This window comes from Mya arenaria, chromosome 5 (assembly GCF_026914265.1).
Source record: "Mya arenaria isolate MELC-2E11 chromosome 5, ASM2691426v1".
In the NCBI taxonomy this organism is placed as follows: domain Eukaryota; kingdom Metazoa; phylum Mollusca; class Bivalvia; order Myida; family Myidae; genus Mya; species Mya arenaria.
In genome coordinates this window covers 61,287,206-61,301,330 of record NC_069126.1, presented here as the reverse complement: position 1 = coordinate 61,301,330, position 14,125 = coordinate 61,287,206, and the positions used below count along the sequence as shown (strand labels likewise).

General features: G+C 37.0%; 1 protein-coding gene across 1 annotated transcript in view; it reads right to left on the bottom strand.

Annotated features, from left to right (window-relative positions):
• Positions 1–4,194: 4,194 nt before the first annotated feature.
• LOC128234184 (NFX1-type zinc finger-containing protein 1-like) overlaps positions 4,195–14,125 on the bottom strand; it is an 11,728-nt gene continuing 1,797 nt past the window's right edge. Inside the window, exons 3-6 of the mRNA XM_052948246.1 lie at positions 8,737–14,033; positions 8,437–8,487; positions 7,912–7,974; positions 4,195–7,416 (exon numbers count right to left, since the gene is read on the bottom strand). Of these exons, the coding sequence (XP_052804206.1) occupies positions 6,608–7,416; positions 7,912–7,974; positions 8,437–8,487; positions 8,737–14,033 (6,220 nt within the window). The 3' untranslated portion in view covers positions 4,195–6,607. The remainder of the gene's footprint in view (positions 7,417–7,911; positions 7,975–8,436; positions 8,488–8,736; positions 14,034–14,125) is intronic.

Sequence of the window (14,125 nt, the reverse complement as noted above, 5' to 3'; positions counted from 1 at the left end):
CCCATTGTTATTGAGCTTGCTGTTAAAGAGTATTATCCCCTTGTTACAGAGTTTGCTGAGTCACCCTATCCCATTGCTTCAGAGCGTGTTGTAACGGGGTCACTCATACCCATTGTAACATAGCTTGTTGTATGGGAGCCAGCTAATCCATTGCTACAAATCCTCTTTTAAGAGGGTACTGCTAACCAATTATTGCAGAGTGTGCCGTGGGAGAGTCAGGTTAACCCATTGTCACGAAGCTTGATGTAAACGATTCGGCTAACCAATTTCTACAAGGCATCCCTAGAGAAAGTAATGCTGATACATTGTTTTAGAGCTGGCTGTTAGAGAGTCACGCTGACACATTGTTTCAGAGCTGGCTGTTAGAAAGTCACGCGTACCCATTGTCACAAAGCTTGATGTAAACGAGTCGGCTAACCAATTGCTACAAGGCATCCTTAGAGAAAGTAATGCTGATCCATTGTATCAGAGCTGGCTGTTAGAGAGTCAAGCTGATCCATTGTTTTAGAGCTGGCTGTTAGAGAGTCACGCTGATACATTGTTTCAGAGCTAGCTGTTAGAAAGTCACGCTGACCCATTGTAACAAAGCTTTTTATAAGAAAGTCACGCAGTGTTACATAGCTAGCTGTTAGATAGTCACTCTGACCCATTGATATAGAACAAGCTGTTAGATTATCACGATAACCCATTGTTACAAAGCTTGTTGTTAAGGAGTGACGCTGACCCATTGTGGCAAAGCTAGCTGTTAGAATTATGCGCATTGTTACATTACTAGCTGTTAGAAAGTCACGCTGACCCATTGATATAGAGCTAGCTGTTAGAATGCCACGCTGACCCATTGTTACAGAGCTAGCTGTTAGAAAGTCACGCTGACACATTGTTATAGAGCTAGCTATTAGAATGTCACGCTGACACATTGATATAGAGCTTGCTGTTATAAAGTCACGCTGACCCATTGTAACAAAGCTAGCTGTTAGAAAGTCACGCTGACACATTGTTATGGAGCTAGCTATCAGAAAGTCACGCTGACACATTGATAAAAAGCTTGCTGTTAGGAAGTGACGCTGACCCATTGTAACAAAGATAGCTATTAAAAAGTCACGCTGACCCATTGTTACATAGCTAGCTATTAGGAAGTGACGCTGACCCATTGTTACAGAGATATCGAAAGAGTTTGCTGTGAGAAAGCCATGCTCACCTATTGTTTAAAACCTATATGTGTCAGTGAAAGCTTAACCGCTTTGACAGAGGATGATGTGTGAGAGTCATTCTAACCAATGTTACAGAGCTAGCTCTTAGAGAGTCAAGTTGACACTTGACACACTGGGTTAGCTGTTAAGAGTGTTAAGCTAACCCATTGCTACAGAGCTTGCTTTTAGCGAGTCACTCTGACCTATTTTGATAAAGCTTGCTGATAGAGAATCACGCTGACCCATTGTAACATACTTTGCTGTTAGAAACTAAACATTACCCATTGCTAAGGAGTTTTCTTTAAGAGAGTCACGCTGACTTACTGTTACAGAGCATGCTGTAATGGGTGGTCGGTCACGATAACTCACTGCTTTGAAACCTGGCTTGAGAATGTCACGCCAACCAACCCACAGTCAGTGAGTCACGCTAACCCATTGGTGCAGTGCTTAGTGTAAGACAGTCATCCTAATCCATTGTTAGTGAGCTTGGTTTTTGAGAGGCACGCCGACCCATTGTTTCAGACCATTTTTACAGGGCTGACTGTGAGAGAGTCAAGCTAACCCATGGTTAAAGAGTTACATGTGAGAGAGGCTAGCTCAACCATTATTACAGAGCTTGCTGTGGGAGTGTCAAGCTGACCTAATGTTAATGAGCTTGCTGTAAGAGTCGAAATGACCATATGCTACAAAGCTTTCTGTTGGAGATTATCGTTGATCAATTGTTACACATCTTGCTGTTAAACCCATTGTTTCAGAACCATTGTTACAGCGTTATCTGTGAGAGACACGCTTACCAATTATTACAGAGTTTTCTGTAAGAGAGTCACACGGACCCAGTGTTACAGAGTTTGCCGTTAAGAAGTCACGCTCACCCATTGTTACAGTGCTTGCTGTTAGAAAGTCACGCTAACCCATTGTTACAAAGCTTACTGATAGAGAGTCATGCTAACCCATTGTTACAGGGCTTACTGTTATAGAGTCACGCTAACCCATTGTTACAGAGCTTACTAGGAGACACTCGCGCTAACCCATTGTTACAGAGCTTGTAGTTAGAGAGTCACGCTTACACATTGTTACGGAGGTTATTATAAGGGAGTCGCGCTAACCCATTTCTACAGAGCTTGCTGTAAGAGAGCCGCAGACGTTAGAAAATCACGCTGACACATCGCTACAGAGCTTTCTGTTAGAGAGTAAACCCAATGTAAAATACCCGCTTTGAAAGAGTCACGCTTGCCTTTAGTTATAGATGTTGTTGGTAGAGATTCACGCTTATCAATTGTTTCAGAACATTCTGTAAAAGTGTAACGTTAACCTTTGTTTAAAGAGCGTGCTGTAAGAAGTCATGCTAACCAAATCATAGAACTCGCTATGAGAGAGTCACGCTTACCTGTTGTCAAAGAGCTTGTTGTCAGAATATATTTTCAGAACTTCCTGTTAGAGAGTGACGTTAACACTTGTTTTACAGAGCATGCTTTTAGAATTCACGATAACCTACTATCATAGAACTCGCTATGAAATATTTATGCTAACCAACTGTTAAAGAGTCACGCTATCAAAGTGTTGCGGAATTTGATGTTAGAAAATCACGCTGACACATCGCTACAGAGCTTTCTGTTAGAGAATAAACCCAATGTAAAATACCCGCTTTGAAAGAGTCACGCTTGCCCTTAGTTATAGATGTTGTTGGTAGAGATTCACGCTTACCAATTGTTTCAGAACATTCTGTAAGAGTATGACGTTAACCTTTGTTTAAAGAGCGTGCTGTAAGAAGTCATGCTAACCAAATGTCATAGAACTCGCTATGAGAGAGTCACGCTTACCTGTTGTCAAAGAGCTTGTTGTCAGAATATATTTTCAGAGCTTCCTGTTTGAGAGTGACGTTAACACTTGTTTTACAGAGCATGCTTTTAGAATTCACGATAACCTACTATCATAGAACTCGCTATGAGATATTTATGCTAACCAACTGTTAAAGAGTTTTTGTTAGAGAGTTCTGACGTACAGAAGGTAACTTTCTTTCATAGAACTCGCTATGAGATATTTATGCTCATCAACTGTTAAAGAGTTTTTGTTAGACAGTTCTGAAGTACATAAGGTATGAATCAATGTAAACGATCACCAATTTATACAAACAACGTTTTACTGATTAAAGTTTATTGCAATTTCACTAAAGATTGGCATTCAGAATGCCTGAAACGGGGTTTTCAGTATGTTATTCATTTAACAATCTACGGTAGGGGACATCTGTCCTGCTCCCGAAAAAATAAAGTATTTGGAGACCACCTTTTTGAACGACCTTCACACTTTAACGGCTCACTTAAGTATATTGGCGTACTAATTCAAAATGCTCCAAGTATGATATATAAGAATCACGCCATAATCTTTATACATGTATTGTGACATGAATTTTGAAATACACGTAAAAACAAAAAGAAAATATCTCAAGTTCATGACGATCATAATAACGCGAAATATGTTTATAATTTGAGTATTCTTTTGACGACCTTTCATAAAAGAAGAAGTTGAACAGAAAAACCCAGCTTTCTTCAAATCGAAGACGACAAAATACATGAAATTGCTCATTACAATTTCAGAAATAAACAATCATTATTAATTCGCCATGATTTGATCTTTTTTTGTCGTATTTCAATCCTCTGGCCCCAATATCACGAAAATACTTAAGTCAAATCTCAATCTCAATCTCAGCTCATTTTTCCACATTACAGTATGACATTATTACAAATTACCAACACTTTACTATTTTTAAAGGCACATTCTCACATGCATTATGTTGGTTAACATTATTGCTCAATATTCCAAAAAAATAATTCTACAGCACAAAATGTACTTGAGTAAAATTCAAAAAAAATGGACTCAAGTACAATTGTTGCTGTCATTTTTGTTTCTATAAAATATTTTTGATCAACATAATGAATGAGAGAATGCGATTTTAAAAAGCGAAAAACATTTACAATTTTGAATCATATGATGCTGTAACTTGATAAAAAGAGTTGAGACTAAGATTGAGATTTGACTTGAGTATTTTCGTGATATTGGGGCAAGGTTTCTTTTCGTTTCGCTGCTATGGTAACACGTTGCAATAACTGATCGATTGGAATTTTACAAGCCAATATTTCCATATGGCCCCGTATGTTTTCGTATTAACAGTACCTTTATTCAGGTACTATATATACATGTCAACATATTTTTATTATATCCGGATATATGTTCAAAATTATTTTTACCTAGATAGGGCGCGGAAGTAAAGCTCGATCGAAAAAGCATCACAGGGTCATACTGAATAAACTTGGTGTTTGAAATCATATTTACCTTTAATGACTTTGTCAATATCTACAGGTGAATATAGACTGATATTTGCTTCAAAATATGTTTAGAGGGCGGGCTGGTGATGCCTCTATTGTTTCTCCATCATTGAAAGATCAACGTCGTTTACATGACAACTATAAACTTCTTTTTAGCATGTGACATTTATTTTATATTGCATTAAATACAGTCAATGTAAGCTAATTATGGTATAGATCTATTTGACATATTTTCTGTTTTTTAACATCCTTTTTTATGTATATTCATGTTTGTCTTATCTTTAAAATGTTACAGAAAAAACAACATCCAAAGACAAATTACATGCATCTATTTGAAAGAGAATTATGGTTACAAATATTATAATTTTGATGTAGAGATACAATTTGTAGATGCTTGCGGTAAAATTTCATATGGCAGTTCCATAACCGTAAAAGAACATTTTAAGATAAACTTGTAAACAAATAACAGCATAACGAAATAAAAAAAAATCTTTAAAATTAACATTTTCAAATATTTACAATTGATACTTACAACAATAAACCGATTCCAACAATATTGCTGATACTTATAAATACAATAGCATAAATTAAATGTAGATATTGCTTCACGACACCAGTAAACAAGCATAATTGTACACTATGGTTTTGATCAACAGTCGTTTGCAAAAATGATATATACATTTCAAAAATAAAAAGAATCAAGAAAAAAGAGAGAACTTTTGGTTAATCCATTGGAATCAATTCTAACGAAATTGTTAAACAGTTCTGGGTGAAGGTTTTAGCATAAAATTAATATAATTAAAAACGAGTCAGCTGATTTAGCCACTAATGAATCGATTTTCAATTAAGGTATCCGATCATCTATTGATATATTCATTAATCTAGCCATAAACCCTGCAGTTTTAATGTTTGGTGGCCCTATAATGCTATTGTATTTTCATTTTGTTATTTGTTTTCAACTGGTGACCCGTTTTGCAATACATTGTATTCCTGGGCATTTTTTTGTAATATATATTAGGTAATATTTGTTTACATATCAATTTGCTGCCTATGCCAAACTGTCAAACGACACGAACGTATTATTAGGTCAACAGGCATCCACAAATCACATAGCTGTACATCGGAAACCTAAATAGTACCTTATATTAACGAGCATAGTAAAAGTTTTAAACAATTGTTTCTGCTATCTGTAAAGTAGACAGTTCTAACACTAAATGGTACCTACTCAATGAGCATATTTTTCCAGTAAGTAGACAGCTCACTTGCAACTATTTTGCATTTTCAAATACCGAATTTAAGGAAAAATAAATACACAATTGGAATGAATTAAGAACATCTGAATTTCTGAGCCTCAAATGTAACAAAGCTTTAACATATTAACAATTCAAAAATAAAAAAAAAACATTATACGTAACACTCTACCTTGCAACACAAGTATGCACTAAGACATTTAAACAACATTCCGATAGGATAGTGGAGCTTTCCTTAACAAATATAAATCTAACTGAGGGAAAGATTTTAAAGATAACTGTATTGGGAATTATTTCAGAACAACTCCTAATGAACATTGGAGATACGATATTATCGACTTATAGCTGGAAAACTGAAACTTCGTATAACTGGTAAAGCGTTTATTACCAATACAAATATACATATTTCTTACTTGAGAACAGTCATACACAAACTGTCCTTGTTTTGTTTATCTTTTAGTTAAAAAAACAACCTATTTATCGGATTTAAAGGACAATTAACGTCATTTATATTTTGATGCTTAAGTATTTGCAATATATGTTAACATCGGTTTGTGTCTAAATATAATCAAAAGTACCTCTTCCATTAAACATTCCAAATCTAATTCGGCAAACCTAGGCCCTAACATTGCTTTATCTAACACTCATCAACGACTGAGAAAAGATCAGAATAATCATTAATAGGTCTACTTGAATCTGTTACCACTGGCGTTCGCCAAACATAATTTATTTCCTGCTATATATTATAACTGATATTTTGCTGGTGTAATAGTCTACTCTTAAAGCAATTCGGTATAAAATCAAAAAGAATTGAAAGTTCAATGCTTTGGTTAACACCATATGATTATTTGTATTTAATGTCCCTTCTCCTATCTTGACGACGGTCTTCCAGCTCTACGTTGTCGTGACTGTTATCAGTTCGTTCCTGGGCGCTTCTAGTAGCATTAACTGTTATGCTTAAGTCATATACTGTGCTGCTACGAGCTTCATTCGATGCCTTTGACCTCTTTATAATCTCTCGTAAATCTAAACTACTCTCTTCTTTCCTTTTCCTGTTCCTTTCCTCATAAGCACCGGGCGAATGGGATGACCTTTGGCCGGAATGTGTTGAACCATTGCCGGATGTGGACGATCTCCCTTTAGGTGTAAGTTTATCACGAAGATCGCCAGTCGTTGACCGATTTTCACTAGTGTTCGTGTTTTTTGAATGTTGCATTCTCGATGATGTTTTGCTTTCAAAATGGCGACTTCCGCGTGAAGGACGCATTGTGCTTTGTGGTTTGCGGCGTCCATGAAACTTTTCAGAATGTCGAGGGCTTTCAGGATGATGATTTCCATAGGAAATAGTTCCTTGTCTTGGACTTTGATGCAAACTACTTCTGTTATCTGTTTTGGCACGCTTAGAGTTCAAACCGTGGTTATGATAACTATTATCGTTTTCTAAAGCACGTTTCCTCCCATTGGAATAACTGTTTTCATTATAACCCGAAGCACCATGTGATGTTCGGTCATTGTAGGTCGAAGGATGCCTTGGCATTTGGGAGTTTCCCTGTTTTATCGTTGCTGCAGTTCGCTTTGAGTCTCGAGAACTTCTTCCCTTTCTGGATGCGACTTCTGGCTGTCTATTCGCATTAGGTAACACCAATTTCGATCCTGATAAAATATACATTTGGTACATAATAAATTAAGTCTATTCTAAATTTGCTTCACATCAGCGACCGTTTTTATTTAATAATGCATACATCATATTTTTATTTACAAAATAAAATTCATAACCCTCATATATAGAGAATAGTTGTTTGTTTGACGGTAAAATCGTCATATATTTCACCCAGTGACGCTTAAAGTTATATTTCACGAGTGGCGTGTGTGAAAAATAGAACTACCGGAAGCAAGACAAATATGAAAATATCGTATCCTGTTGTCATATATATAATTTTATTTACTGAAATTTCCAACACAAACTATTAAAACCATATAACCATGAGCGAGATAACGTTGTTCACTGTGGCGATATGTAGAAAGTTACAACACTTTTATTTTATCTCATAATGGGTTAAAGACGTAAATGTACTTTTGACTACGGGGCTTATCATTATTATTTCAATATCGGAACAGAAGTTTGAAACAATCGAGATTTTTGCAAACCTGAACTTTTCTTTTGGGCAATATCTGTCTTCACGCGCGGCCGTTTTTGTCTGTTTTCAAGGACTGCAATACATCAAAACCCGAACATGTTAATTTGTTTAGCTAGATGATTATAGTTTTATTCCACACAATATTGGGGAGTTTAGAACGTCTACACTCTCTCAGAATATATTGATACAATGTATATTACACACAGTGTAATTGGTTTCCGTATAGGTTCTTAACTGGTGGTAAATAAATACAAAATGTTAAAACATTTTATACCTTAAGTTCATAGAGGATAAGAGTTTCAGCGTAAGACACTATATTTTTGCTTTGCTATGTTAAATAATTTACTTTGGTGTACACAAAGTGAAGAAAAATTCTGTATTCTTGGGCTTATATTACAAATGACATAATAATTATTTAAAAATGCCAAAACTAATGCAGTTAAACATAAAAAGCATAAACTATTCCTTAAAACACTTTAGAAATTGTACACAGAGAATAGCAAATGCAAATGTAATCACTAAAACACGAACTTACTCGTTTTAAAGGATATACCCCTAACTGAAACCGCCTTTTCTCGAGACCCATCTGAAATCACAGATGAAAATAATTTTTTAAAGTGTTTTCGCTATTGACTGATGGTTATTCTACTTTATCTTTTTCCCGTATAGCTCATAACGATATGCGCTTTCTACTCCAGTAACTCTTACTCTAAGTCATTTGTAACCAAAGCTCACATATGTAATTATGAAGTTATAGTGGTGTTTCCTATATATTTCCGTTAAGGTAAATCTGTTTGAAAACAAAGATGAAAATCTAAGAAGCTACAATACTCACTGATCTTAAAATAGATTCCGCCGTCCACTTTCAAAAGTGTTAATAGACGCACGTCATTGTCCACTCGAGTACATTCATTCATCAATACGTCCTTCAACGTCTGAACAGCGTCACCAGTATTGTTGAGTTCGATCGTCTTCCATTCAAAGCGTAGTCTCATTAGCTTCGCTTTGTCAACAATTTGTGGAAATTCTGCCTCGACGTAAGTATGAAATGCGTCTTGTAACTCATCCGTATAAGGACCAGGTACGTCCAAAATATCAGAGGCTACCGTAAGTTTATCTTTCAAGTCAGGAAGGTTGGATTTGTCGACCTTATTTATGAAAGATGACAATGCATCAGCATGCAGAAATCGTTGAGTTTCCCTTTCCAACTCATGATACAACGATTGTGTGAGTGGAAGACCATCTATATGTTTCTGAATCAGCGGTAAAGTGTCGACATTATAATGTGTTTTCAGACACTCCTTTAGTCTATTAACGTTTGTGTTGGTAATGCGTTTTAACCGTTGTTCATTTAGAGGTGTAGAGCTATCTGTATGCAGGGTATGACCAAATAAAATTTCGTCACATGAAGTACGCGATGTTTGAATCGCTTTGACCTTGTCAAAGGCATTCCATTGGCCGTTAATTATCTTTTCATATCGACTTGCACATGTTGTTTTAACTGGCTTAGAGCACAACGGGCAAACCCTGAAAGATAATGAGTCGTCCAAAGTATCCATATATTTGTCCATTTCCTTTGACCTAACGATATCACCGCAGTCATGTAACTCAACGAATCTATGAGCAAAGTCTTCTTCCTGGAAAACATCTTTGTCACAAACAAAGCAAATGTCCGGACAAGGGTCACCACAAAGCCCAGTACAGGAATGTCCACATCTTGCCAGTGTTTTCTCACAGATGTTATTGCATCTTTCTCGGTCACAAACTTCACCACATCTTTTGGTGCATTTCAAATGTTTACAGCCCCAGTCACAATCATGTTCACACGACTTGCAACTTTTACAACATCGCATTTCACATCTTTGGTGACTGCACTTTCTAGCGCAGATGTTTTGGCATAGTATGAATGAGTTGAATGAGTTACATTTTGCTGTTTTAGTGTGACAACAGAAAAATTCAACATTGCATTCTTGGTCACACCCACTATGCCATCGCCCTTTGTCACAGCGTTTGCAATCTCCTTGGCATTGATGTCCGCATGCAAGCTTATACGAACACCTTTCTTTGCATAAAGAATTGTGACCCTTTGGACACGTTGACACTGAACCGTTTGTCGCTATGCTTAAAAGCTCATCAGTAGCTCCGCAAATATTTCGACAAATGTGACCACAGTCAAGGTTCAGGTCGCAAAACTTTTGACATGACTCGGTACTTTCTAACTGATGACATTGTCGTTCAGCAAGATGACTGCATGCATCCCTTTTGTATGTTACCTTGCTGATACAAGGCTCGCATGGAACCGAACATCTTTTCAAACAAATGTGATCACAACTCAGTTTCTTCTTGCAGGGATAGTTACATATGTCACTTTTGCTAGAAAGAAAGCATTGAACCTCGTTTAAATGTCCACATTTTTCATTCAAGACTTGTATTCGTTCCACACATGGAATACAACTTTCATGGCATTTCTTTGCACATGTATGACCACATGGCAACTGATTTGAGCAAATGGCATTGCAAACGAATTTACCATTGTCTTCATAACAGGTTAAAGCCAACTCGTGTCCACAATCTAACTTTTTCACTACAGCTTCCATACAAGGTCGACACTTTTCGTTGCATTTTAAGCTACACGGGTGCCCGTTTATACATTGTCGTCGGCAGGGCTGTTTGCAAACTATTCCGATATGTTCCCTGTTATTGGAATGACAATGTTTCGGACAGACATGTCCACAACTCATTTCAAATGTGCACTTCTCATAACATCCACCGTCTGGACATTGCATGAAATCTTCAGCATTTTCTACAAAGACTTTATGTTCAGGATGGTTCTGGCAAACCAACGTCATTTTAGTTTTAACTGCGTTTATTTCACCCATTTTCTCAATAATGCTTTGCCATTTGGAACGTCCAGATAAGAGAGTGCGTGTGTTGCCTATTATGAATAGACCTTTTTTTGCTCGGGACATCGACACACATATTCTATTCAGATGTCCGACAAATCCTTTGTTTCCAATGTCGTTACTTCTTACCAATGACAATAGAATAATATCGTTTTCTTCTCCTTGGTAATTATCTACATTATCTACTCTTATCAAAGAACGGCGATTAAGCCTCTCTTGCAGTAAGTGTTTAATTTTAAACATTTGCCCATTATACATTGACAGAATTGTAATCTGAGAGTCTTCGTAACCTTGAAGAAGTAGGTAATGACAAAGCTCAACCAGAAACATAGCTTCAAACATATTAATATGACTTCTTGTATGGGCATCTTGCTCTTCGTAGTTCCTATGGTCAAGAAAGAACATGTTGCCCTCTACACCCTTGATTGGATCGTAGCACAGTACGCATGAATCATCAATGAGACCTGGATACAAATCTTTGATTCTCATATTGTCGGCAATTTCAGGTCTCATTCTGTGCTGGCTTCGCAATTCGTCGTACGGAAAATTGTTTTTTACCATTCTTTCAAAGAGCGATATATCCAACTTGTATTCCCGAGCAAGTCTGAACACAGCAGGATTTGGTCGCAGTTGTTTGTGGTCACCTATAAGTATAAGGTGTTGGCAAGAGGGACTTAAACTGCAAATTAAATGAGATTCAAACACTTCAGCTGCTTCCTCGGCAATAACTATTTTTGGACCAATCTCCTTGAAAAGATTCCAATTTTTAGCCGCTCCTGTTGTCGTCACTCCTATCACGTCAGCAGATAATAAAATGTGTTTGTCCACCAGCATGCCTATTTCGTTAACCCTCTTGATCGCGTCTTCATATTCCTCTGAGTGGTTGACTATTTCGTTCTCAAATTGTTTACAGTAATCATTCACCCATCCTCTATATAACTTCCAACGTTCTTCAAGAGGTAAAGATGGATCAGATAAATCAGAATGATCTGATTCGCAGTAGGCATCAGCTTCCCGAAGGTGTCTGCTGTATTTTACCATAAGTTTTGGGTGCGTGTTAAGCTCAAAAATGTGCAATGCAATTTTGTCACGCGAGAATTCTATAAGAGGATATTTTATATTTGTTTGACCAAACGCATTGTTCTTTATGATGTCTTTAATTCTGTTTCGTACGCATTCAGGCAACACACGTGTTCCGGCAATTTCCTCGACCGAAGACTGGAACACTTGTTTCAACTCATCAGAACCATTTGCAAGCCACCATAGCAAGGCGGGGTATCTATAGTGATACGAGAAGTGTTGAAAGTACGATAAATAATTTGGACCGATTTGCTTCTGCAGAACGTTGTGATGCAAGATGCTTTCCTTGATGAGTTTAATCTTTAGCATATTCTCACACAATATTTTGCTCTTGTTATTTTTGACACTAAACAAATCATGTCTACTTACTAATAGAGTTTCTGGTACTAGAGATGGCCGTTTCTTTCTTTTCTCTGCTAATGTTAATTTCTGTATTTGTTCATCTTTACTTCTTCCGCCAATCCTAACTACATTTGCGAAAGGGTTATGTGCAATGATTTTATGCAGAAACTGGTCCAGTGCATGGTTGGTATAGCATACAACCATTATCGTTCCATTGGTGTTATCAAGTAGAGCGTCAGCAATCTTTGATCCGACATATGTTTTTCCGCATCCCGGGGGTCCTTGGATTACTGAAAACTCTTTTGTCAACGCATTTTTAAACGCTTTCATCTGATTTGCATCCAAATCAAGTTCTGATGCGGAAGGCCAGTCATCAGACAAGACATTGACGTCGATGTCAAAAGCTGTGGCTGTGCTTGCATTGCTATATACGGATGTTTTTCTTTCATTTGATGAATCTCTTTGTGATTCGACATCGATGCACGGAGAATTATTCTGAAGCATAATATCTTCTTTACAAGATTTGTCCGATTGCAAAGATGATGTGTCAGTATCTTTCCCGAATGTTAATATCTCGCAACATTCTTGGTCGACAGAACAAGTCGGTGACTCAAGCTTTGTTTCAATGTGGGATTTTACACTGTTTGTATCAGATTTCTTTGGAATAGTAACTCTCGAATATCGCAATGCGTACGTATCGTCTGCTTGGAGATACTTTGGTGGACGAGCTTTCCTAGAGCAGTAAACAATGTAATCTTGTAAAGGAATCGTAATATGCTCCATTGCGTACTTCTGAAGCACGCTTAAAACATGCCTGTAGCTTTCAAAATAACCGCTAGTTGGCTCTAGCATGGTCAGCGAATTATATAATAACTCATGTATCTCAGCGATTCGAGTGAATTCAAATTTCACTTGTATTTCACCTTTGCCTTTATTCATACTGCCAACAACAGTTGCAAAATGATAGGTCTGAAAATTGTTCGCGGACAAGGCAACTAAGGTACCATATTTTAACCGATCTCCTCTTGGTCGCGAGCGGCTGGTATCAAAGACAAGTTCATAACCAATGCCATTTGCTAAACAGGGGGCTACAATTTTCACCTTATAGTAGACGAAAACATCATCAAGTCTATTAATTCTAGTGTTTCCTTCTAATTTCCTCATCTCCAAAATTCCATTTCTTAACGGAATAAAACAATCAGCACGCATAAGTTTATACTGTGTCTCTAGGTAATCCTTCTCGTTTTTATATGCACTGTCAATTTTGTTCACATTCAAGTTTTGAAAAGGGTCATTCTCGATGTCAGGTTTTGTTGGGAAAATTGGCATTGGAATAAAATCGGTTGGTACGCAGCCTGCAATAAACGATGACAACGTTTTCCTCATTTCTCGAACTCTCATTGTCTTTTCGTCTGTTTGTATTGCGCTCGTGCTCCAGTTCCCAAAGATATGTTCTGTATTTTGCATCAGTCGATGTATGAGATGAATATTTGAAGGTGTAATTTCCCTGACACGACTGAGTATAATGTGGACATTATAAAGCATACTTGTTCTGATCGGAATTGAACATTGTATCGTTTGTATGATTTTGTTTATCAAATCGTCTTCATCAACAAATCTAATAAGTTTCTTTGCAAAAGCCGGTACAGTTGTGGACCCCAGACCCTTGGCCAAATTGTAGAGAAGATCCGCGGCAATTTCAGAATTTGTTGACGCATATCTAGTATATTCACGAATATTTCTAACAAGGGAGATTACTATATCGGGACCGTCTTCCTGTTTCAATCGATGTAATTCTTCCTGTATCCTGTTGACAGAAGAATAAATAAAGACAGTTGTAAAGAGGGGTGATATGCATGCTTGTCCTGATGTTAAAACAGTTATTATTTGGATGTCAAT